Genomic DNA, 26,300 nt, shown 5'->3' with positions numbered 1-26,300 from the left:
GTAGCGTGATGGGATGTGATAGACGGTTTAGCACCATGAGAGGATGTGGGGACAAAGGAGCGAATAAGCAGCTCATGGGGCATTCCATGTACAAATGCTTTTATGCAAATGCCCGAAGTCTCTGAGCAAAGATGGGAGAACTGGAATGTCTGGTGACAAGGGAAAACATTGACATAGTGGGCATAACGGAAACCTGGTGGAATGCGGAGAATCAGTGGGATACCGCAATCCCGGGCTATATACTCTACAGGAGGGACAGGGAGGGGCGTGTTGGAGGTGGGGTGGCTGTTTATGTTAAGGAAGGGATAGAATCCAGCAAAGTAGAGATTGAAGGTGGGTCCGACTCCACTGTAGAATCTCTGTGGGTTAAATTACCAGGCCTGTGGAACGATGTAATACTGGGGGCGTACTATCATCCTCCAGACCAGAAATCGGAAGTGGACCTTGAAATGAGGAAACAGATCAGGGAGGTGACAAGGAGGGACAGGGTTGTAATCATGGGGGACTTAAATTATCCTCATATTGACTGGGTCAAGTTGTGTTCTGGTCATGAAAAGGAGACCGGATTCCTTGACATGCTAAATGACTGTGCCTTAGAGCAGCTAGTCACGGAGCCCACCAGAGGACAGGTGACTCTGGATTTAATATTGTGAAATTACTCAGGACCTGGTTAGAGATGTGAGTGTTATGGAGCCGTTGGGGAACAGTGATCATGCTGTGATCCGTTTCGACATGCACGTCGGGGGAAGAATACTGGGCAAATCTCTCACAAAAGCCCTTGACTTCTGATGGGCGGACTTCCCTCAAATGAGGAGGCTGGTTGGAAGGAGGTTGAAAGGGAAGGTAAAAAGAGTCCAATCTCTCAAGAATGCATGGAGGCTGTTTAAAACAACAGTAATAGAGGCCCAGCAGAGGTGTATACCACAAAGAAAGAAGGGCTCTACTAAATTCAGGAGGGTGCCCACATGGCTAACAAGCCAAGTTAGAGAGGCTGTAAAGGGCAAGGAAGCTTCCTTCCGTAAACGGAAGTCTTACCCTAATGAAGAGAATAAAAAGGAACATAAACGGTGGCAAAAGAAATGTAAGAAGGTGATATGGGAGGCCAAGAGAGACTATGAGGAACGCATAGCCAGCAACATTAAGGGGAATAATAAAAGCTTCTTCAAATATGTTAGAAGCAGGAAACCTGCCAGAGAAGCAGTTGACCCTCTGGATGGTGAGGGAGGGAAAGGGGAGATAAAAGGAGACTTAGAGATGGCAGAGAAATTAAATGAGTTATTTGCATCTGTCTTCATGGCAGAAGACCTCGGGCAGATACTGCTGCCCGAACAGCCCCTCCTGACCAAGGAATTAAGTCAGATAGAGGTTAAAAGAGAAGATGTTTCAGACCTCATTGATAAATTAAAGATCAATAAATTACCGGGCCCTGATGGCATCCACCCAAGAGTTATTAAGGAATTGAAGAATGAAGTTGCTGATCTCTTGACTAAAATATGCAACTCGTCCCTCAGAACAGCCACGGTGCCAGAAGATTGGAGGATAGCAAATGTCACACAGATCATTCAAAAGGGAAAGAGGGGGGACCCGGGAAACTATAGGCCAGTCAGCCTAACATATATACCAGGTAAGATGGTGGAATGCCTCATCAAAGATAGAATCTCAAAACACACAGACGAACAGGCCTTGCTGAGGGAGAATCAGCATGGCTTCTGTAAGGGTAAGTCTTGCCTCACGAACCTTATAGAATTCTTTGAAAAGGTCAACAGGCATGTGGATGCGGGAGAACCCGTAGACATTATATATCTGGACATTCAGAAGGCGTTCGACACGGTTCCTCACCAAAGGCTACTGAAAAAACTCCACAGTCAGGGAATTAGAGGACAGGTCCTCTCATGGATTGAGAACTGATTGAAGACCAGGAAACAGAGAATAGGTGTCAATGGGCAATTTTCACAATGGAGAGAGGTGAAAAGCAGTGTGCCCCAAGGATCTGTCCTGGGACCGGTGCTTTTCAACCACTTCATAAACGACCAGGAGATAGGGGTGAGCAGTGAGGTGGCAAAGTTTGCAGACGACACCAAACTTTTCGGAGTGGTGAAGACCAGAAGTGATTGTGAGGAGCTCCAGAAGGATCTCTCCAGACTGGCAGAATGGGCAGCAAAATGGCAGATGCGCTTCAGTGTCAGTAAGTTTAAAGTCATGCACATTGGGGCAAAAAATCAAAACTTAATTATGCACTGTATGCAGAACTGTCTTTCTTCTGTCCTAAGTCTTCCTCCAATGAGATTCATTGGATGATTCTGGTCATAGTACTGTGAGAGTGGAGAGGGAGAAAAACTTTGCTCTGTCCACTCTCTTCAAACTGTGTGCAATGTTACAGTCTCAATATAATCCCCTTAAATCAGTGCTTCCCAAACTTTTTAGCATCGGGACCCACTTTTAAAAATGATGATCTGTCACAATCCACTAAACAAAACAGCACTAGACAACTAAACATCACTACAGCTGCAACAGCCACCAACATACAAATACCAGCACAAGGCAACGAACAGTTAAAAATATCAAAAATACAAATATCAAAAATATCATATTATTGCCCACATCTGCACCTGAAGGACAGCCCCACTCACCATATGCACCAACAGCATTAGAGGAGTTTGTATTGTTGGTGTATACAGAATTTGCCGTTGCGAACATCTCAGTTCATATCTTGTCCTCCTGAAGCAAGATATCTTGCTTCATAGGAAAATCTTTTGATTTTCCCTTCTTCACCTTTATGTTCCAAAGCTTAGGATATGGGCCCTGTGAATAGATCAATCTTTTCATTCTTAAACATGTCTGGAGAACAATTTGTTCCTGAAATTGGGATGTGTATTATTTGGCATTCCTGAGGCAGACCTCCTTTTGAGGAGTGTGCCTGTAACAGGCAGGCCTTGAGGGAAAGAAGTATGGAGGGGCATTCTAGGCTCTTTGGAAAGTCTTGGCCTTTGGAAAGCCAGTTGCTTCAGCATCCATGCAAAACAAAACCAGGCAAGAGGCCTACAAGTGAACGTATCCACCAAACCCTCTGAGCAGAAGTTAGATGCATGCAGCTTTCCTTAGGGGCAAATACCAGCAACCTACTTTCCTGCATGACCCTAGATTATAGCCCAACCAAGTCCAGGCATGTGTAATGGAAGATCAGAAGATCATCAGGTAGATGATGTGGTGTTGACAGTGATCCCATGTTTTGACAGCTGGTTGACAGCTCTGGGAAGGGCAGGGCTGGCTCCACAGCTGTAATCAATCAAGGCCAATGGAGACCTGGTTGGACACCTGAGCTTCACTTGACCTTGATGGGGCTTTGAAGGAGCTAAGGAGGTAGCTCACAGCTGAGCTGCATTTGCACTTAATGCAAAATTATTTCATTAATTTTACATTGTTATTTCTGCAGCAAATCAGGAAGCAGGTTGTATCATGGGATGCCTTTATCCCAAATCTGAACAGAAATAGTACCTACATGAGGTAGGAGCAAACACAGGTTAACAGCATTACATCTGAACCAATGGCAAAGGGGAAAATAAACTCAAGTGAAGTGACAATCTTTACTGCTGAGTAGACATACATAGAGTAGCACTGTAAGAGGTAGTTAACCACCATGTTGGCTTAGAAAATGGTAACGTTTGTTCTCCAGAGTAATAAAAGGATTTTAAAAAATAAACCCACAGTTGGTCACAGGAAAGCCAATGATATAACAACGCAGTTGGAACTGTATTTATACTCAGTCCCTTACAATTAAAATAATACACTGAGTGGCCACATTTCTTGTAAGGGTATATGCTGTTCTTTGCTTCAGTAAGGGACACAGAGATAATGTCCTTGCACATCTTCTGTAGTTTTACTTTGCAATTCATGGTTGCTTTATTAATCAACGCAGGATGCATTCATTGAACTGGATTAATCCTGCATAAGTAATTTTGAAATTTCCTGCTGAAGTTATTTTTCATTTCTGTGAACAAATAATTTATTTGGATTTTCATATATCAGGATCACAGAGATTTGCCACAGTCAGATTTTAATTTTAGTTACATCTGACTTGGCTTATATATTAGGGCACAGAGTTTTGCATGAGAGCCTCTTCTAAAATCTGTAATTGGTGTGGAACACTGACATGTACAGAATAAATCTGACAAGGTCCAGGGAGCTGGGTTCAGTTTCACTGATCAACATCTATGCTGCAGATTAACTGAATCTTTTATGGCATTACAAGCACTCTAGAATTCATTAGTGTAGCTTCCCCTCCCACTAACCACTCTGACCTCCGGTACTACTAAGGCTTCATGGTTGCCATGAATTTTAAAACTTGCAACAAGACAGGAAAAGCAAAATGTCCCATTATATTGCTTGAAGCACTCACACACATACAAAATATATCCCAGAAATCTTGAAATATATGGTAATTACTAAAAATGCAGTTATATATTGCCGCTTGAACATTATGCCTTTCTTCTACCTGACCTAGTAGTCTCTGTTAAAGGGGAGATGGCCATTTAAGGGTGAAATCCAATATATACTTACCTTGGAGAAAGTCCCATTAAGCTCAATGGGAATTACTAAGTAAATGTGCACAGGACTGCACTGTAAATCATTCAGTACTTCAAAGGATTTGACCGTCTTTCCTTTTCCATTTAAGTCCATATAGTTATTTAGGCCAAAACTATATTTTAAGAGCTGAAATATGCATTTGGATAATTATGACATGTTAACACATCTATGTGCTGAAAAGTATTTTTAACAATTTAATGTTGAATTTATTAAACACACAATTTACCAGATATGTCAGACAGCTATATTATTACATAAGATTTTATTTAAACTTCCCTCCCCCTACAAGCAAGCTTCATTTACACTTTCTAATACTGTACAGAATTTACATTATTGGTGGCTTGGGTGGTTTTCCTTGGTCATGCCTTTCAGAAAGAGAAAGATTTACATATAATCCTTATAAATGCTTTTAATTATCTTTGTTTTAAAAAAGAACTTTCAAGTGGACAAGAAACCCCCATCCCTTCCCATTCATGTGGCATTTTTAACAGTAGTATGTGACTAACAGTAGTATGTGACAACGTTCAGTGGCAGATGTCCTGATTTTAAATGCCATAAAAGATTTTCTCATTTAGTGTTGTAACAAGCTTCATTTTCATATATTTATATATACATATATATTTCTCAACAAATGCCCTCAAAATTCATGATTGCACGAAGTATTATTTTACAAGGAATCCCTTGATTCTGAACAACACAAATAAATACAAAACTAACAGAGATTGCACAACAGAGAAAAAATGGGTTGAATTTCTGGGACAAACTCCAGTTTCAGGACTTCCTTAGCTGGGTTTCATTATGTTCTTTCTTTCTTTAAATATATAGAGTTCACTTAACAATTCATTTGCTACATTTGAAGAGACTGAGGCTGCAATCCTAACCACACTTTCCTGAGAGTAAGCTCCATTGAACAAAATAAGACTTACTTCTGAGTAGACCTTGTTAGGATTGTGCCCTGACTCTCTGCTAGTTCTGTGCAAGTGACAACAGACTGAGCATTAGCAAAACAAGGGTAGCAGTAGCAATAACAATGGAGTAGCAAAAATACATCTACAGCTTAATTCTCCATTTATCTTTTATCACCTTCTTAGTATCCTAAATCCAAGATACAATTTCCTACCAATTGTGTTCTCTTTTCTTTGGCCATCTATTAAATCTCTTGATTTTTTTTTCTTTAGGTTTGAAAACACCCATGGGGAGACCTAAATTGGATAAAGACTGTGTTGGCATGGAGAGCAGTTTCAACCTATCTTGCTTGTAATTTTTTCAAAGCACCTCCTCCCTTGCTGTTATAAACCAAATAGGAGAAAAAAAGCAGGTACAATATGGGCACCTACACCCACCCCCAGCTTCCTGGACATGGATTTTCATTAGGAAAAGGGTTAACCCCTTATCATGTAGTGCCTCAGCTCCAACCCAAATTATCACATTCCTGTGCAACAGTTTGTAAGTTTTAAACCCTATTTCTCTTTCAGGGTTATATCTTGTTTATCTCTGATATTCATAAATACTGCTTTTGGAAAACTGGGCCCAATGCTATATTGATCAGATAACCTACCTGAATCATGGGAGAGAGGCACAAAACTGACCACTGATCAGGCATTTGATTTGCTGGTTTGTCTGTCATTTCAGCTGCAAAGCCAGGAGGCAGGCATTCACCCCATGGCTAAGAAACCTACGATGAGTTTGGTTTTTATATCATGTCTGCCTTTACTTTGAAACGCACAGATATGAAAGAACTGCATCTCACTGTGGTTAGCTTAATTGGGTAGATCAGGTTGAAATTAATGCTTGTTGTGCCCAGATCTGAACAGTTACCCAAAGATGGAGGGATCAGACCTGATTGCTGCTGTAGAATTAAGAGGAGGAAAGGCATGGCAAAAATTCTGCATTTACCACTGACTTGCATCTTGCATGCTACTATATGCTTATGTTGGAATAAAGAATGTGGGACAGCTATTCTAAAGTGGGTGATTGACAGCCAAATCTTAAGTGGTGCTTGTGCAGTGGAGTCACATGACCTCCACTGTATTCAGCGTAGCTCAGGGGCAGGCTCAAAGTCTCCTTGGGGTAAGGGGATATTTGTTCCCTTATGCTGAGATGTGCTCCAGCCTACCCTATGGAACTTCTTGGATCTGTGCTGGCTAAATAGCAGGAGCCAGTCCGAGCAGCTCCATATAAAGCCAGCAGGCCCAGGAAGGGGGTGGGGGGGTTAGGATATGGCAGAGTCCTGCTCCACTAATCCTTCCCTATCCCAGACGTGACCCACCCCCGTTCCACCCTCCCTGCCTCTGATCCATGCTCCCACTGCTCTTCTGCTGCCTGGTGCGACTCTTACCTCAGCCAGCAGCTGGACTACAGGGTGCAATGTCAGCGGGGCAGGGAAGGCCTCCATGCTGGCACTGCGGCAAGCATGCTTTATGGCATATTTGTGACATCTAGTGCCGGTACAGCAGTCGCTTCACCAAAATAGGATTGTGCTCTCAGTTAATATCTGCATAAGTGATTGTTTTTCCCTGCTTCTAAGATGATCTCAGAGCTCTGTTGGTCATTTGGTTTGTGGTTATTATTTTTGATTTTTTTTTTATTGGGATATGTTTTAGAATATTCTGGGTGCAATCCTAACCCCTTATGTCAGTGCTTTCCAGCACTGGTGTACCAGTGCTAATGTGCTACATCCTGCACTCACGTGTCAATCACGGAGGCCTCCTCAAATGTTTGTTCCCTTACCTCAGAGCTGCATTGCCCTTATGTCACTGCTGGAAAGTTAGTGGGTTAGAATTGCACCCTCAGTTATTGTATTTTTAACTGATGAAAGCTCCCTTGAGGGCCTGTTCAGGGGCAGAGAATTGGGGTATAAATTGCCAGATAAATTGTTCTCTATGATTAGCAAGGCTCTGCCACTGCTTTCTCCGATTTATTTACTTATCTATTACAATATTTGTACTGGTAGCTCTTGATTTACACACTCTTAATTGGTATGTTTTTGAAATAGCACAATTTATAGTATCAGAAATGCAACTTGCATGGGCTTATTTTTGAAATACTGCAGTAAATTAGGTGCTAATTAGGTGTTAATAAGCAACCCTTGTTATGAGTCTGGCAGCTTCCTGTCTCCTCTAAAACCAGAAGTTAAAAAAGAAACAAAGACTATGCGTTCACAGAGCTGCCTCTCAGTATTGGCTGCTCCACCCTTTTTGGAACAGTTGATGGGAAAAGAAGCTAAGCCCGCTTCTATAAGGAAATGGCTGTGGCTGCTTAGTCACTCCATCTGTGACCAATGGTTAGCAGTACATGGCACTTCCCAAGGCATCTTGCACTCTGGAGCTGTAAAGCAACACATAAAGAAAGCAAAAAGTACGCTTTTCTGGAGAGATGCCTGGAAGCTGCAGATCCTTTGCTTTGGAGAAGGAAGGAAGGTGATAGGATCCCAGGAATCCCTCTGTACCCAACTTTACATTATATCTGCACTGCTGTGTGTAATGTTTAGTGAATCTCCTAGAGCTAGGTTCATATATCATTTCATCCATGACATTAAGCCTTTATTTTATGCAAGTTTGAAAGTAATTCAGAGAAGTGAATTATAGCTACTTGTCAGAGACCTGTGGATGTCACGCAATCCAAACCTTATAAAAGATCTGTTGAATTCTGGCTTCTCGTCTTCACAGATAAATGGGAAAATGAATTTTAACTAATAAAATAACCAAAATAATTGTTAAGAAGCACGTTGATATTTATAACAGCAAGGAAGCTGAATAAAAACTTCAACCCTACCCCCACCCCAAATTGCTTGTATAGGCCAAAATAATTTTCTCCATTTCATGGGAACAAAATCAGAATTTATAGACTTTTGGAGAATGATTCTGGATTTTGACTAGTGCGAATTAGAACAGAGAATCACAACAATTCCGAAACTTTAGTTGTGAGAATAATTAATCAGAAAACCTTCTGATTCTTTTCTGTATCGTTACATGGAAATTTGAGGGCAGAGTACATGTTCAAAGTTGTTCAAAGCAGCAGCATCATTATTATTATGCCATTACCTCTTATGATCTTCCTTCTAATGATGTGTTGCTTGCAGAGGACACAAAGCAGCCATGGATTAGGGTTAAAACGGAGGATACAACTCTGCAATTCAATGCTTTTGAGTATCTGAATCATGAATCATTTGTGAACATCATCATGACTTCAACATAGATCCCATGCAGTTAAAAACACAATGCACAATAATAATCTTGTTCGTTCAGGCAGTATTTGGATGTTTAGCACTTTTTTTTTCCTTTTTAAATTTAGAATCAATACGAGGGTCTATAGCAGAGAAACATGAAGATCAATCTGAAATGGCCGTCAGTCAACATGTGCAATGTTCCATGCGTTTAAGCTACTTGTCTGTCTGTCAAGGTACCAGTCTCTATCTGAAGTGGGAGCAGTATGTAGCCCTCTTTTAAAATAATAAATGCAGATGTAGGGGTAGAAAACTTGTCATTTGTAGTACCAGGAACTCTGTTCTTTAAAATATTTATGCCACTCTTTTTTACATTCCAGAATGTAACAGTGTTTATGTCAGTATTTCCAGAATGTTATTTGTTGTATGGCACACATGCTGGTAGTATGACAGTAGAGCAAGCGGGGCCTGCAAGGGGCTCAGCTACATCACCTTCAAGCTCTGTCCAGGTTCCTTTCTCAGGACTGTAACAAATTGTTGAGGATTTGTAGGCGCCCTGTAACGTAACACAGTCTCACTGAATAAGCCAATACATTACATCTGAGCATAACCTGGATAATGTCATAAGTTTAGCTAGAAAAGCCATGGTCATTGATTGCTCTTGCACTCAATTTTCACAACAAACATGTGCATTTAGACCGCCAGGGTTTAGACACAATTCCTTAATCTCTTATTTATTTACTCAATTTGTATCCTGCTTTCTCCCCAAAGGGCAACCAAAGCAGCTTATAAAACCATAACATCACATTTAAAACAGTAGTTTATAAATTTCTATTAAACATTAAAAATATCAAAACAAAAGACTACACCAGAAGCGGACACCTCTTAAGTAAGAGCAAAGCCTATAAAATCTATTCAGCATGAAAATAATTTACATAAAACCCAAATGTCCAGTACTGTGTTAACAAACAAACAAACAAACAAAAATGTGGTAGAGGGTTCTGGAAAGCAGAGGTGTTTTTTGAGATTTTTTTAGAGGATTCTGCAGCTGCCTGGCTGGTTTCCATGGCTCACAGTTTGGGAACTACTGAGCTAGGTTGTTTTTCAATGTTGGCAAAGATTGCTCAGTCTTGCCTTATTTCCAAAGCAGCCAGGATCAGCTCGTTCATTGCTACAGAGTACCAGATTTCAAGGACTTTTTTTGGCCTCTTCAGCCATTCTGAAGCCTGCAGAGCCCGTGGGCAGACACTCCGGACCCCTTCAGAGGTTTCGGGTGGAGCCAAGTCTGGCTCAAGGTGGGTCTGGGGGACCCATGTTGAGCCAGATCTGTGGACATAAAATCTACAGATAAACAGGCTCCACCTGTAATGGTCATAGCATGCTCTCAAATAAAAGCTAGAGGAGCCATTTTCAGACAACAGATACATACCATACTCCAGCTGTAGCCTCCTACAAGGTAAATGCTGTCGTCAAGAACTGCACATCCAGGACCACTGCGACCCTCTAAAATAGGAGTCTGCAAAATATTCCACTGATCGCCTTTTGGGTCATAGCATTCCACAAGCATGACATCAAGATGAGAAAAACCTATATTGTACATTCACAAAATAATTTGAAAGAATTTATTAGAAAAGAATGACCATAGTCTTCTGTATTTTTTCTTTCGATTGTAAGCATTATGGGGACAAGGAAGCACCACTGCATTTATCTTATTATGTAAACCACTTTGTGAACTAGTCTTTTTTGAAAAGCAGATGATGATGATGATGATGATGATGATGATGATGATAATGGAAATTAATGAAGACATTTTTTCAATGACAATTTTATTTTTAATCAAGTAAATTTGTCTTTAAAAACTAAATTGTAAAAGCATATTACAAGTGGCCCATGTTATCCATGGGTTCGATACCACTGATTTCTTCATCTGTAGATTCCTGAACTCATGATGCAGTCTGACTTGGAGTCTGGAGCTGTGCTCCCCTCACCTCCAGAAGCTCTTCTGAATCCATCAGAGGCCGCAAGTGTCCTCCTGCAGCCTCTGTGGACTTCAGAATGAAGTCCGGAATCGTTTAGACACCTTCTGATTTTCACTGAAACCCAGAAGTTGCCTTTAAATGTCTCCTGGCTTCATTCTGAAGCCCACAGAGGCCACCGAGGACACTTGCGGCCTCTGAGGGCTTCAGAAGGGGCTCCAGTGGTGAAGGGAAGCACAGCTCCAGGCCGGCCTGCATCATGGGTTGGGGGACCCACAGATGAAGAAATCTGGGGGTATTGAACTCACTGATAACATGGCTTGCCTGTAATATGACTGAAGTTCTGCTCTGGTTGGGTTCGGGAGAGGGGCGAAAACTGCAGGCTTAAATACCCGCAGTTTTCCTTATCCACAGGGTTCTGGAAACAGAACCCCCATGGATAATGAGGACTGCCTGAATAGTGGGACAGTCCTATGGGCATGAAGCACTGATGGAACTAGCATTCTGCCAGTGCTGTCTGCTTTACAGTTGCTGTAAAAGCACCTCCAACATCATGTAAAGTAGCACACTGCTGGGGCACCTACAGAAGGGCAGAGCCTTTCTGTTCACGTCAAATGATTGCCAGCCACCCACCAAGGTAGGTAGGATGTTAGGGAAGGCAGGAGGGGGTGGTGGGGGTGGAATGGGTGGTGGGGGCAGAGAGCCTACAGGATGGGGTACATCCAGCAGTATTGGCATGCGCTGGATCCTATCCTCCTTTTTCTCAGCCTCCCTGCTCTCTTTCTCTTCTTGGATTTGTACCAGCTAAAGAGCTAACGCAGGTCTGAGGAGACCCACTGCAGAGTGGGACACTTACAAAGGGTAAGGGGATTTAAATCCCCTTTTCACTCCAAAGCCTCTCAATCCACACACCTCCCACTAGATACAGCACACACCTTTTTAGTGCAGCTGCACTCAGTGGTGTATCTGAGGGGCAAGGGGGGTAAATGCCAAGGGCACCATACCTACGGGGGTGGTGCCACCAGCCTCACTCCCCACTGCCTGTGTTTTATCTTTTTTTTTTATTAAAGAGAAAGAAGCTGGCACCTCTGCCAGCTTCTTTCCCTTAAAAAAACCTCCTCCTGAAGAAGGTGCGGGTGACCCAAAATCAAGCAAGTTGCAGCCACACCGGGCGTGATTCTGCATGATCTGGGTCACCCCCTGCCTTTCTTCCTTTACAGGATGAGAGGAAAGATGCGGACCAGAGCAGCATTGCACCAGGAGTTGCAGCCACTCCAGGTGCAATTCTGTGCCTCTCTGGGCTGCGTCTTCTCTCTCCCCTGGAGGGGAGGAAAAGGGGGTGGCTCAGAGCGGCGTGGAATCATGGATTGGATTCAACTCCTGGTGTGGTTCTGGAAGTGATTGCAATGACATGATGATGTTGCTGCAATTATTTCCGGGTCAGGGAGTGGAAAAGGGGGGTGGCCCTAGGCAGAGGCTGCACTAGTGGGGGGGGGGGAGGAATACGATAGGACAATCAATGTTGCCACAATCTTCTGCACTCAACTTTTAAATTCTGATCACAACAGCAGACACATACTGTCATCAGCTACAAGGGGCATTTACTGGGATAGTTGCTGGTATGTAAGATCAGTGTTATCTAGGTGCATGATTTCTATTATCTTTGTCATGTGTGTATGTAGATTGGTTATTTGGAATTTAACTGGCAAGCTTTGGAAGCATATTCCAGTGGAAAATTCTCCTCCTCAGATTTCATTCAGACGAGTGGGAGTTGCACAAGAGCACAGTATAACTTCTGCCCTCTCAGTGAGGCTTGCCTGAGAACATTTTGATTGAGTATGTCCTTAATGTTTTTAGATTGGTTTTTATTTTGATTATGATCCACTGGTGTTGAATGTAAATATAAAACAGGTGTGGTATCATTGTCAAGGAATCAGAAACTATCAAACATTAATGTAATAAACTGCAAGACACACTATCATGAAGAAAAGATGATACTGACACTATAATGAAGACCGTCACAAGCAAATACTCTGCTATTCATTTAGCAGAACACTATAGCCCTTCTGAGCTGAGCTCATCACTTGGATACAAAAGTCTTTTTTCAAATGTTGTGAAAATGATAGACAGCATTTCATTTTTTCCACAATTAAAAGGAGCATAAAATGCAATTCATCTAACACATTTCATTTTGAATGGAGTACATCAAAGGAAATTGGGGGAAACCCAAAACTGTATTCAGAAATTTCTAGGGAAAGGGAACTTATTAAAGTGTGTATTTGCATTTACAGAAATTGTACTGAATGATAAATTTGTTTAAATATGCCTTAAAAATTAAATGGCTAATAATTTAAATTCTCAATAGTTCTTTTACTTGCATGAACAGAAGGCACTTTTGTCCATGCAAGGAGGGAATTTCTGGTTGATCTCCCTTCCTTAGTAGCATCCCTCTAGCATCTTACATAAGAACAGCCCCACTGGGTCAGGCCATAGGCCCATCTAGTCCAGCTTCCTGTATCTCACAGCGGCCCACCAAATGCCCCAGGGAGCACACCAGATAACAAGAGACCTCATCCTGGTGCCCTCCCCTACATCTGGCATTCTGACTTAACCCATTTCTAAAATCAGGAGGTTGCGCATACACATCATGGCTTGTACCCCATAATGGATTTTTCCTCCAGAAACTCGTCCAATCCCCTTTTAAAGGCGTCTAGGCTAGACGCCAGCACCACATCCTGTGGCAAGGAGTTCCACAGACCGACCACATCTTGCTCCAGAGATGAATGAATCTGAGAGCCGACTACAGTCAGAAGGAGGGGACAGAAAAGTTTATGTGCAAGAACGTCCTTTCACACGTGTTAGGGGTAAAATACAACCCAATAATTGAAGGTTCCTAAGAAGCTCTCCTTTCCAAGTCACCCTGCCTCATCTCCTAGTCATCAGCTGTATTTATGGCAGGGTGCAACTGAGATAAGTAAATCCCTAGAGCAGCGATTTTCAACTTTTCTCATCTCACGGCACACTGCCAAAGTGCTAAAATTGTCAAGGCACACCATCAATTTTTTTGACAATTGACAAGGCACAACCATAGACAGCAGGGGCTCACATCCCCCAGTGGCCCTTCTAATAAATGACCCTTCCCCAAATTCTCAGGGCACACCTGCAGACCATCTGTGGCACACCAGTGTGCCATGGCACAGTGGTTGAAAATGGCTGCCCTAGAGAGAACAACTAAGGGCACAATCCTAACCAACTTTCCAGCACTGACCTAGTTGTAATGCAGCCCCAAGGTAAGGTGACAAGCATGCCCTTGCCTTGAGGAGGCCCCCTTGACTGCCCCCCCCCACTGCAGGATGCAGTGCACGCCCCATTGGCACAGCTATGTCAGTACTGGAAAGTTGGTTAGGACTGCGCCCTAACTTAGACTATAAGATTGGTCACTCCAGTTTTAAAAGAGAATGTTTTTAGCTTTTAGGGATTGGAGGTCATTCTGCTACCTATGGCCAGGCTAGAGCTGGTAGGATTGGTTCATTCTACCTCTCTGTGCTGTAATAAAATCTTACACATAATGAATTCAGAGAATGATTTTTAGAATATGTATACAATGTTTTAAGGTGAATAGGGATTTTAGATATTGCTAAATATTTAATGAGATTCTGAAATCTACAAATTGTTGCTGAACAGAGCTGCTTTCCAACTGCATATCTAGAAAATGATTTACGGAGGCAAATATTGCTGGCAATTTGGGTCAAAAATAATCTGTTTGTTACAGTGAATTCATGGTAATGACAAATCATCCATGCTTCTGAGTAATGGAAGTTCCCATTTTTTATTATCTAAAAGCATTCATTACTCACTTATTTAATGTACTGTTATAATTTTTTTAAATTGCTGGCTCAACATCATGCTAAATTGTGTGGCAGGGTTTTTAACTTAGTTAACTATGACTACAACAAAAAAAAGTATTTATCAAAAGGCATGATATTACGTTGTTTTGCTATTAAAAATGTAACCTTTCAAATGATTTCCTCCAATTGCATACAGTCGATCATTCATCACAGCCAATGTATGGATTGCTCTCTTTGTGTTCATGTCCTGTTTTCTAGCCCAAACATCCATAACTGGGTCATAGCAGTACAGCCAGGGGACGTATTCACCATTGTGGACACCTCCTAGAAATAAAGTATGCCTTTATTAATGACACTGAAGATATCATTTTAAAGAAGAATTTGGTAGATGTGGCTTTGTGTTGACACCAAGATAAATCTGGAAACGAACTTGCCTGAAATATAGATTTTGCCATTATGTACAGCTCCTGCATGTGCTGCCAAAGGCTGTGGTAGGGAAGATACATAACGCCACTCATTTGTTTCTAAATTATAGCATTCCACACTTGACAAGTAGCCAGTTTCATTTCTTCCGCCAATCACGTACAAGTTTTTGTCAAGCCGACAGGCATAAAAACTGGCTCTCCTAGAGAAAGGAAAAAAACAACAACCAAATGGAGCATTTAGTTTCTAGTAACTAAAATTAATTCTATCATGGTGTCTCAAGCAATATGTCAGTTTTTGTTCTAACAACCATTCACTCATTTTATTCTCAGCCTGCTGCATTCCCATTTTCCCCCCCAGGTGTCACCCCAGGTTTTAACATTACTCATTTGTAGTTGTTTTGGGGCCTTCTATTGCAATGGAAATGCAGTTCTTTCTGGTATGAACGGACACAGTGCCATTGTCTTACCTGATCTGAAGGAGTGGTTTCTAGCATTACTGGTGATAGTGTGTAATCCTTTTTTCTATAACCTGCCCATCCCTCTGCCGCTATCAGTTCTTCAGTGAATCACTGAAGATGAACCTATACCACCCAGTTTGCTTCTTAATTTTTAACAAACTAAAATACATGATGCATGCTGCCTCATTTTACCACTGGAGTGGCATTGGTAAGAAAAGGTTTCTCCCATGCTTTACCTGGACAAAGAACAGCAATGGGAGCTTTTACAGGTAACAAGATGGATGGATGACATAAGCAAAGAGAACTTTTACAAGGAAAGAGTACTTCTCCAGTAGTGGAGGCTACCAGGACTTCAGGAGCTTTAGAGCGCAATCCTGACTGGTCCTTGGGCTGGCACAAGTCCCTTGTACTGGCCCAGGAGGGTTGCAAACATGCAGTAAGGCATGTTAGCACCTCCTCGGAGGTTGGCCCGAAGAGGCCAACACAGGCCTCTGCACTGACAGAGGCACCGAGTCTTGCATTGGCTGACGGAAGACTCTGGGGTGGGCGAGGAGGAGGCAGGATGGAGGCATTCCGGGATGGGGGAGGGCGGGCAGTAGGCAGCCCGGGGGGCAGGGGGATGGGAAGCGGGAGGCGGGGCTGGGACCTGGCGGTTATGCCAGATCCCAACCCCTTTCTCAGGGAGTTTAGAGCAGCTTCAAGCCGCTCTGCTCTCCTCGGATTTGTGCCACTTCAGGAGGTGGCGCCAGTCCAAGGAGACCCATAGGGACCAGGGAACCTTACCTGGAGGTAAGGGGAAAAGTTTCCCTTTACCTCTGGCTGAGCCACTTTGGGCACCTATCCTGTGCTGGATACAGTGCAAGCCTCTTGGTTTGTCTGTTCCAGTGCAGGATAGGATTGTGCCTTTAGTTAAGTCTGTGGAGAGGCCATAGTGTAGTTGAGGAGACTTTTTTTTTTTTTTGCATGGAGAAGGTCCTAGGCTCAATCCCTGACATTTCCAGGTACAGTTGGGAAAAAGCCTTATGTGAAACCATGGAGAGCTGCTGCCAGGAAGTGTAGACAATACTGAATTAGATGGAACAAAGGTCTGACTCAATAGAAGGCACGTTCCTATGTTCTTAAAAAAAAAACAACTAAATATATACCATATATATCTGTGCTGGTAAACACACATATATTCTTAGTGAAGACAGTTGCTTATCCCAACTGCAGTGGTGGCAGCAGAAACATTCTATAGTGGAAAAGTGAGCTGGTTAAGTTTTTTGAGCATTAGTGTAAGAAAGGACTAGATACTACATAATTAATAATAATTTACACTGTAAAGGGCCTGCACTGGTAGGTACCATTAACTAAAGGTTTCCAGTTAACTATTGTCCAAAGCTCCTTGACCTACTAGGACCTCCACAGGACATTTTGTCACATCCCAAGACACCTGCAATGCCACAGGAGATGCAACTGTGGTCATGTGGTGCTTTGTTGAAGACTGCTGTGAACCAACACCTTCTGTGATATCATTAAGCCATTTCTGCCCAATATTGCATATATGGAACAGGGACCAAATGTGTAAACCTGTGGGCTGGGAAAAAATGCATTAAGTACTCTTGAAGATTATGTCACGTGGTGAGAGGGAGAGACACTCCTCTGTGATGTCTCAAGGGATTCTGTGACACATCACATGGATTGTGCAGCATGTCTGTTTCCCTCAGCCAGATCTAATAAATGGTGTGCCTCTCTTAGAAACATAATGCCCTGCAATTGTTTGGAATACTCATTTGGTTGCATCAGGCCAGCTCTGCGTACAGTTCTGGTGTACACAGGAAGGCTCTCGAAAGGATGACTGCACTATTCTTTTTAATGGAAGGTGATGCTCTGCACATGCAACACTGAAGAGAATCTTCTGCATATATAGACCTCTGCGTATTCATTGACCACCTTTGAACTGGTGTGTGCGACTGGATTGTATATCTCTGCACATTCCCTACTGTGGATTTTTAGAAGAATTTTTTTTGGTAGTTTTAACAATTAACAGACACAACTAGTATGAGACAAATGATTACCTTTGAAACTATATGTTGATTTTATTGCTAGTGAAGGATTGGAAAAGGAACACATTAATATTTGGAGCATTTGGTATCACAGAAGGAGATAACTCAGTAAGACAGAGTAAAAAATGGGCTAGATAATGTAACAATAATAAATTATCTTGACATTCACTTTCTTTATGGTCCTTCAAGGGTCATTGTTCCCAATTTACTAAGAGAACCACATCATCAGATTTTTTTCTTCAATTATCATTTTTTTCCTTCTTTCTGCACTACTGCAAATAGAACAACTTTTCTTGCATAACATTCTTGCCCTCCAACAATGGTTTATATCTGGCTAACTCTCAAGTCTTATCTATTTTGTAGGGTTCCACATGTAACACAAATTTTAATGACTCTAGTCAGAAATCAGTATTGACAGAAAGCATATTTTCATGCTGTGTTTTCAAGTCACCTTTAGTGTCCCTGAAAATAACTCCCATTTCTGAAAACGTAATAGGAGATAGCTATTCTGTAAAGTATGAGGCTGCTTGTATTATGGTCAACAGGCAGTGGAAGACAATTACTCAATAACCCACTATGACCAGATTGCAAACATTTTGTGGGTAAAGTTGCTTATATAAGTTCCTATTTTGATGCAACAGCCACCACTGTATCCTGTGGGGCCAAGGAAGCAGCCGGAGGTCTCCTCAGGGTGAGGGAGCATTGGTTCTTTTACCCCATGTCAGGCCCGGGCAGCCCTTATGGGTCTACACAAATCTGTAAAGTTCAATAGCTAGTGCAGATCTGAGTAGCCCATGTCAGGCTTTCAGATACAGGAGGGAGGACAGAATATGGTGGCAGCCTCTACTGCCATCCCCGCCACCCTCCCAGGCCTGTACTGCCTCCCAGGCCACCCTCCCCCTATCCCAAAACTTGCCCTTCTTGTCTCACTTCCACCACCTCCCTGCCACCTGGCACTTCTGGCACTTCTCCTGGTCAGCGGAGGACGCTCCAGTGCCAGAAAAGACCTTCTGATGGCCCTGGCCTCCACATGGTTGCAACGTGCTTTACAGCACATTTATGACTGCAAGTGTGCCCATTCCGCTGACAGTAGCTGGCATGGAGTTGGGCCCTTCAGCTGATTAAAATGCAACTGTGAGGCTTTCAACCAAAGCCAGTTTTATGGAGTAGGAACCAACTTGCAGCTTGCCAGCTCATTTCCAGGCACAGTCAGAGTGCTGGTTATCACCTTTAAAGCCTTACATGACTTAAGATCAGGATACCTTAAGGACTATCTTCTCCTGTATGGACCTGCCCACCCACTGTGGTCAACTTGGGAGGCTCTTTTGCATGTCTCACCACTGGCTGAGGTACAGTTTATAGCAGTGGTTCCCAAATTTTTCAATTGGCGGCTCCCTTGACCTACTTGGCCATTGGTTACAGCTCCCTGTTAGGGCTAAAATCCTATATATTTTAGAATTTTAGGGAAGTGGGTTTTCCACAAGGATTCTGTGGTTCCCTGGCTGGTTTCTGGGGCTCCCTGGGGCCATAGCTCACAGTTTCGGAATTACTGGATTATGGGAATGAGGAGAAAGAACTTCTCCGTGGCTGAGTCCAGAATGTGAAACTCCCTACATTATGAAATTCATACTGCATTATGAGATTGATTCAAATTTTGATGGTTTTTGTCACCATTTAAATATCTTTTGTTGAGACAAACATTTGGCTTAACTTCTGTTTCTTTTATATTTTGTTATTTCACTTTGGGTCTGCTTTAGCTTAATTTTGTTGTTTTTATATGATTTTACTTTTTTGTATTGCTTTTCATATTGTAAGCTGCTTTGAGTGCTCCTTTTGGAATGAAGGGTGGCAGGGAAAAAATGTGAAATAAATAAATAATGATACAAAGAGGACCTTGGAGTCTCTCCTGTGATAGTTGTATGCACAGGTGAATATCGGTAACATGGGATAGAAAGCTTAAGAGAGTCCATTTTCAATTCAACTGTACATTCCAGCTGGTGTGCTATACTGCATCTGAACATATGAAAGTTACATACGAAAACAGCCTACATATGCCCACTTCTGTTCTTGGATTCTCAATGTGCACAGACTTCTTCACAGGAATGCATATTAATATTTTCATTAATATGAATAATGCCAGCTGAACTGAAAATGTTAACCACATTTTTTTTTGCAGTGTAAAATATATAAGTAATTGAGGCATATGTTTAAACAAGTAAAACTGAATAAAATAATTAAAAAGTTGATCTCTCAGCTTTTTTAGGGGGCAAGATTATAAATGACAAGGTTAGGAGTTTTTTGTTTGTTTTTTATAGCTCCAACTATCTTTAGAAACAAGTTCTGAATAAATTTATCCTCTCTGTGCATTCTTGACTTCATCCACATAGTGTCACTGTTAGGAGCAAAAATGAAACAGTAAGTCTGCTTCATTCTTTTGATTAAATGGGTATTTTATGTGCAAAGTCCCAATAGTAAAGATTTTAAGTTCTCTTATACTTCTTTTCCACTAAATAAATTACACTTGAGCCATAGAGCTCTAGTTAATTAATGTAAAATTTAATTGCTATAAAAAGTCCTCCATGATAAAATATTGCACTTAAAAATTCAGTTTAGAAAAGAAATCATCCCTTTATATACATCTGGTTCCCAGAAATATACTACCATCTCTAGTAAGAGAAATTACATCAAATTACTCTTGTGGATCAGGATATCGGTCCAGCTACAAGTCCTGCAGTGACTTGTGAAAAATCCCTGTAATGAACTTAGCTAAACTTTATAATCCAGTTACATGGGAAAGGTAAAAGAAATTCTTCCTTGATTCCCACAGGCATGAATTTATGCTCTGAAACTTAGAATTTAATTACCAATCTTAGACTGAACAGCTACCAGAATTATTACTGATCATACCAATGTCAAGATCTTTTTAGGGGACTCTGTCAACTATAGTGATTTTAATCAAACGTTATGCTATGTTTTGTAATTACAAGTCTTCCTTTTTCATTTCCTTTAAGCACCAACAATAAAACCATCTGACCTCTTAAAATTTGCTCAGATTGAACAATTTTCACATCATTTCTGTCTTGAAATACATCAAATGGCTTGTTTCTATTAACACTCTGCTTTCTGGGTCAGAGGCAGGGATGGAGAATTGTGCCGAAGTTAGTGCAGTAGAACCTCTTTAAGCTGACCACCCAAGGGACTGGAGGAAATTGGTCAACATAGGGAGGTGGTCAACATACAGAAAAAAAGGCATTTAAATATTATCATGTTTAGCTCCCACGACAACAAATGCAAGGCCAAGTTATTATTTAGACTGGATTTTTTAAAAGTTTTATTGCAAATATCAATGAGAACTGATCCTCTTGTGATACTTACTATTTATATCATCTATATCTATATCAAGAGACAGTATAAGCAGCCCACAATCAGTGTTTAAAAAAAAACCCTGAAAATTCATAAACTTAAAAAAAAAAATAAGCTAAAAAAACACTTGGTTTCATAGCAGACAGGCAGACCAATGCTGTCCCTTGCCAGCCCATAGCATGTAGCATGTTACATAGCCCCAACAGCTAAAAAACAGCAACACTTTTTTACTTAGGCTGCCTGGCCTCCACTGGGTCTCCTCAGATTCACTAAATGCCAGAAGGTGTTTGATATAGTCCCTTACTAAAAGCTGTTGAGAAAACTCCACAGTCAGGGAAAAAGAGGACAGGTCCTCTCATGGACTGGGAACTGTTTGAGGACCAGGAAACAAGGAGTAGGTGTCAATGGGCAATTGACAAAAAAAGTGGAGAGAGGTGGAAAGTGGAATGCCTCAAAGATCTGTCCTGGGACTGGTATTTTTCAACATCTTCATAAATGACCTGGAAACAGGAATAAGCAGGGAGGTGGACAAGTTTTTGGATGACATTAAACTTTTCTGAGTGGTGAAGACCAGAAGGGATTGTGAAGTGCTCCAGAAGGATCTCTCTAAACCGGGAGAATAGGCAGCAAAATAGCAGTTGTGTTTCAATATAAGTGTAAAGTAATGCACTGGTGATGGGAACCAAAGTGAAAGGATAGTGGCTTCACTATGCACAAGCAACCTTATGTCCCTCATAACTCACATGTCCCTCACATGTCCAGGTACAATCGGCAGCCGGAGCAGGTCTGTCGGCTATGTGCAGTGTGCCCACTTATAAAAAACCTTTCGCACACGCGCTAGCAGGCGTAGGGGAGGGATTGTCGCATGGCTTTTTGCTTTTCCAAGATGGGACAAACCAGACAAAACACAGGCCCACAGTATCACATTCGGTAGGCAACTTACTGAGGGTAAATTAATACTCTGTGCAATGGTCGAAGTGGTCAAGATACAACTTATGGAGGTGGTCAATATAGAGAGGTTGGTCTCCCATAGTGCAGTGTCGGTCCATACTGTGAAAATCAGGTCAACTTAAGGAGGTGGTCAATTTAGAGAGGTGGTCAACTTTGGAGATTCTACTGTCTTTTATGAAACCGATAAAGAGTTGCTTATCTGTAACTGTTCTTCAGTGAGCATTTTGAGCTGTAACTCATATGAAATGCACCTGCACAGATCACTCGTGGGACTTCCTGGGAACTCATGGAAGATTACAGAGCATAACCCTCCAGCCATGAACAATATAATGCATTATATGACATGAAAATGCAAAGCCAGGAGCTTCCCTCTCAGTTCTACTGACCACTAGAGAAGGACCAAAAATTCTTCCAATGCACAGGTAACAACCCTCTGAATAGTCTACAGAACATACAGTTGCACAGTACAAAAAAGATTCACAGATGAAAAAATTGCTTTCTTCTACTTTGTAGTTTGGCTTGTAGGAGATTAGTCAGCTCATTCACTTGGAGGATGGAATAGGAGGCGATTGATTGAAGAGAACACTCCAAATAGCTCTACCAAAGCCTGCTTCACATCCCAGTTGGAATTCCAGGATATAATGCGTAACAAGGGTGAAGGGAGTAGATCAAATTGTAGCTACACAGATAAAATGAATCTACTCAAAAAGAGGTGACAGTACTCATATGGTGGGCTGACATGAGGACCACATGGAAAATTAATTTGTATGACAGCCTACTAAGCCAGCAAATTACTAAAGGCTTGAAAGAATTCTGTATCAGAAATACTAAACAAATGGGCAGCCCAATCCTATTCCCCATTCCATGCCCTGGTTCTCCCCCAAGCTATCTCCTCCACCACCTTATCTGCTCATGTATTTGATAGCTGCTACCACATGTGCAAGGCTCCTGGCAATTTTTGGCTAGCAACCCCAAATTGCTCAACAGTGCCATGCATTTTACAAATTCAGATGTCAGACACACTGCTACTGTAGCCTGTATACCCCTGCACTATTATGCTAGCTGCTCCCTGTTAGTCTTCTCTCTTTCTTCTCCACTCTACTGCTTCTGTGGCCATCAGCTAACAGTGATTCTCATCTAATCTCTTCCACCCAGGCCCTGGGGCCCAAGCTACATGCTGAACTCTTACAATATTTAGAATCCCAGGCATTGCCTGCCTCTGCCCGCTGTCATAGTTGTACCTGTCACCTGTTCCCGTCTGGTCTCCTGTCTAATCTGCCCCCATGGGGTAACATACTGAAAGCTGATGCCCTGCTGTATCTGGGTGTTATCTCTACTGTTCCTACTATTTGTGCTATTCTTCTGCCCATCTGCAACCTGCCAGTTTGTCTCTCAAAATGTGCTCCGCTCTGGCAGACCCCACAAGATATCACCCATGCATATTAGTGGGTGCTGCCTGTCTTTTCTTGATGCCAAGCCACCATGCGGTGCCTGCCTGACAACTTTCCTCCTACTTGCCAGCTGTGTCTCTGCCTACATGCTGCTGGCCATTTCAATACTGTACTGATGTCTACTGTCCTCACATGCTGCTTCTGCCTACCACAAGAGAAAGGGACTGTGCTCACATACTCCTATTACTGGCTGCCTCAGTGAGAGAGTGACATTGTCTGGCACACTGTTGCTCGCTTCAGAGAGTGAGACTCTGACCAGTGGTCACTGTAACCTCATGCTAATGCTGTCCAGTTGAAGGAGAGAGAAACTAGGCAATAGGCACTCCTGCAGCTGCCGTCCACATGAAGAAGAGAGAAATACTGGCCCCTGTGCCTACTGTTTGCCAACCACTTTCAGGAGAATAGTATTTCTGAACCTCAGACTAGACAGAAATCTGTTAATTATATTTTTTACTTTCTCACGTGCAAATTTCACTTCTCAGAAAGGCGGGCAAGCATCACTATCCACAAATACTTTTTAAGATACAGGATGACAGCCCTACTAGCTTCCAGAAACAGTACCTCTCTATGCCATACCTGCCTCCTGCCTACCAGTAATTTCTCTAATGACTGGGAGCCTCTGGAGAGTTAGCAGCCATCATTGGGGATGCAAAAGAACCAGAAAGCAAGCTTGAGGAAGTCTGTAGTCATTCTCATAGAAAACAATTGAAACTAAATTAAAAATGAAAATCTAAATTTATAAAAAAAACTTTAAACTCCCAGTGGCCTGTGGTAGGATCCAATAGGCAATAGATGTGGGTGAGAGTGAAATGAAAGTGAAATAGCCCCATTCATTCATTCTATTCCATTTATGCCCTGCTTCTCTCTGAAATGGACACCCAAAAGTGTTGGTGCCAATCATCCTATAATAACACAAGTGCTTCCTCAATGAGGTTGGGTCAGATGATAAAAGAGGAATAACTTTTTGATATTTTTCTGAAAATTGACAACAGAGGCTTTGCTGAGATTCAGTTGCTGAAGAGGCTTTTTGTTTCTGCTTCTTGTTAGAAGGTTTCTTTACAGCTATCCATGCTGACAAGCTGTAAGGGCCTGAAGAAATGCCACACAAGCAGTGCTACAAGGCTGGTCGTCACTGTCTGATTCCAGAATCTCTGGGAAGTGAAGGGGGTTTGGAGTTGGTCAACAGTTGCCCAACACTTGGGCAACAATTGCCCGAAAGTATTCAAAGACTTTAGGCCGCAGGCTCAGAATGGAGATGCCTATGACCTTGAACCTGATACTTTAGAAGTTTTGTTGCTAGATCACTTTAGATGTCAAAGAGGTTGAAAATTTGGGTGTAGTGGTCTTGGAGAGCAAAGAAGCAGCTTTCAGAAGTGGAAGACTGTGGGGTGTTCTCTGATAACAGAGCCAAAGGATTCAGCTGCAGTGGAACTTCAAGACACTGGAGATGTCTCAGAAAGAGGGTGAACATAGGGAGCACTAATCAAAGTCAGTGTCCACAGTGACAAGCATATGCTTCCATTTAATATCCTCAAGATGCTGAGCATTATGTTCCCTGGACTTTTTAGTAAATCCTTAGCAATGCTGATATGTCTCAATAATGTGCTCCTCATCAAAGCAAAAAAGGCAGAGGTCATGACGATCCAATTAAGGAATTTTATTAGAAAAGTCACATACTTTTTGAAAAATGCTATTTGCCAAAAAAACCAAGCTCCTCTGTCTGTCTGTCTGTCTGTCTGTCTGTCTGCCTGCCTGCCTGCCTGCCTGCCTGTCTCAAAAAAAGTCAAGAGTTTGAAGTGAGAGGTTCTTCTTTGTATGGTCAGAAAGAAACTAGGCAGGAAGGTGCTACTCAACCCTCTCACTCTTTGCAAAGCACTCTTTACTGTGTATGGCTAACAGGCAGGAAGCCAGCACTCCTAATCAATAAATTTCTAGAAGATCCTTCCCCCTGTACAGGCACATCCCCACATGCAAGTCAGCACTGAACCGACAAAGAAAGATCTAGCTATTCCAGATGTCCTTGGCTACTGAGAATCCCATTATGCTCCTCATCTTGGGCATCTCATACTGCTTATCTATGGCTTCTGGGGATCCCATAGCATTCCCCTGTTTAGACAGGGATGTCATAATGCTCTTCATCTTGATCATGCTCCCTCCCTGCTTTCATTTTCTGAGTTGTCTTCTCTGGAGAGAGCATTGTTGAGGCTATGGAACGTACAGTCCACTATGGGACTATATGGGTCCACTATTTGCCACAGTGCACTCCATCTTCAAAGTGACCATCTAGTAAAATTAACTGCTGGCCCAATCCTAACATGCCTGGAGCAGGTAGGCCAGCTGGCCTGCTTTGCATCTAGAGCAGGCCTGGGCTGGGTTGCAGCGCAATTTGGAATAAGGGCAATGCATTCACCTTACCCCATGTCATGCAGCAGCTGCCCCTATGGGGCTACTTGATCTGCACCACCTAAAGAGGTGACACAGATTGGAACAACCCAAGACTCGGCCACCTGGGAAGGGGGTTAGGATCTAGCACAAGTGACATATCCTAGCTCCACCCCCCTCTCGGGTCCAGTCCTCCCACCTGCTTGCCTGCTGCTTGCTCTCCTCTCCCTCACTGGCGTGAACTTACTGATCTGCTGGCGCAATGGCGCCAGATTTGTTCTCTGGAGACTGGTGCCCATCCATATGCTGGCCTTCCAACTCCTGAGGTGGCACAAAAGTGCCTTATGGCACTTTTCCAACATGTCTGGGCCAGCGCAAGGGACTTGAGCTGGCCCAAGAGCCCATCTGGATTGTATTCTAAATTACTGAATTCGTGTTGGTTTTATTGGGAGGAAGTTATATACATGCTTAATCTGCTCACTGAAATTAATGCAACATAAATGTTGGCTGGGTCACTCTCTTCATTTTTCATTGTTTGATTAAAGAAAATTGAAAAAAAGGAAAAAAAAGTTAACTGCAAATCCCCTGAGAATCAATCAAGCACCCAATATCCAACACATGGCTAACCAATCACTTATCAGGGAGGGACTGA

At 42.3% G+C, this 26,300-nt stretch overlaps 1 protein-coding gene across 1 annotated transcript in view; it reads right to left on the bottom strand.

The window, feature by feature from the left end:
* Positions 1-9,164: 9,164 nt before the first annotated feature.
* The window catches only part of KLHL14 (kelch like family member 14), a 70,313-nt gene continuing 53,177 nt past the window's right edge, over positions 9,165-26,300 (bottom strand). The window contains exons 5-8 of the mRNA XM_066626305.1: positions 15,008-15,198; positions 14,739-14,897; positions 10,179-10,336; positions 9,165-9,305 (exon numbers count right to left, since the gene is read on the bottom strand). Coding sequence (XP_066482402.1) covers positions 9,165-9,305; positions 10,179-10,336; positions 14,739-14,897; positions 15,008-15,198 — 649 coding nt within the window. The remainder of the gene's footprint in view (positions 9,306-10,178; positions 10,337-14,738; positions 14,898-15,007; positions 15,199-26,300) is intronic.

The sequence above is a fragment of the Tiliqua scincoides genome, chromosome 4 (assembly GCF_035046505.1).
Source record: "Tiliqua scincoides isolate rTilSci1 chromosome 4, rTilSci1.hap2, whole genome shotgun sequence".
In the NCBI taxonomy this organism is placed as follows: domain Eukaryota; kingdom Metazoa; phylum Chordata; class Lepidosauria; order Squamata; family Scincidae; genus Tiliqua; species Tiliqua scincoides.
The sequence above is the reverse complement of the archived record's forward strand: the minus strand, read 5'-3'. Positions and strand labels throughout refer to the sequence as shown.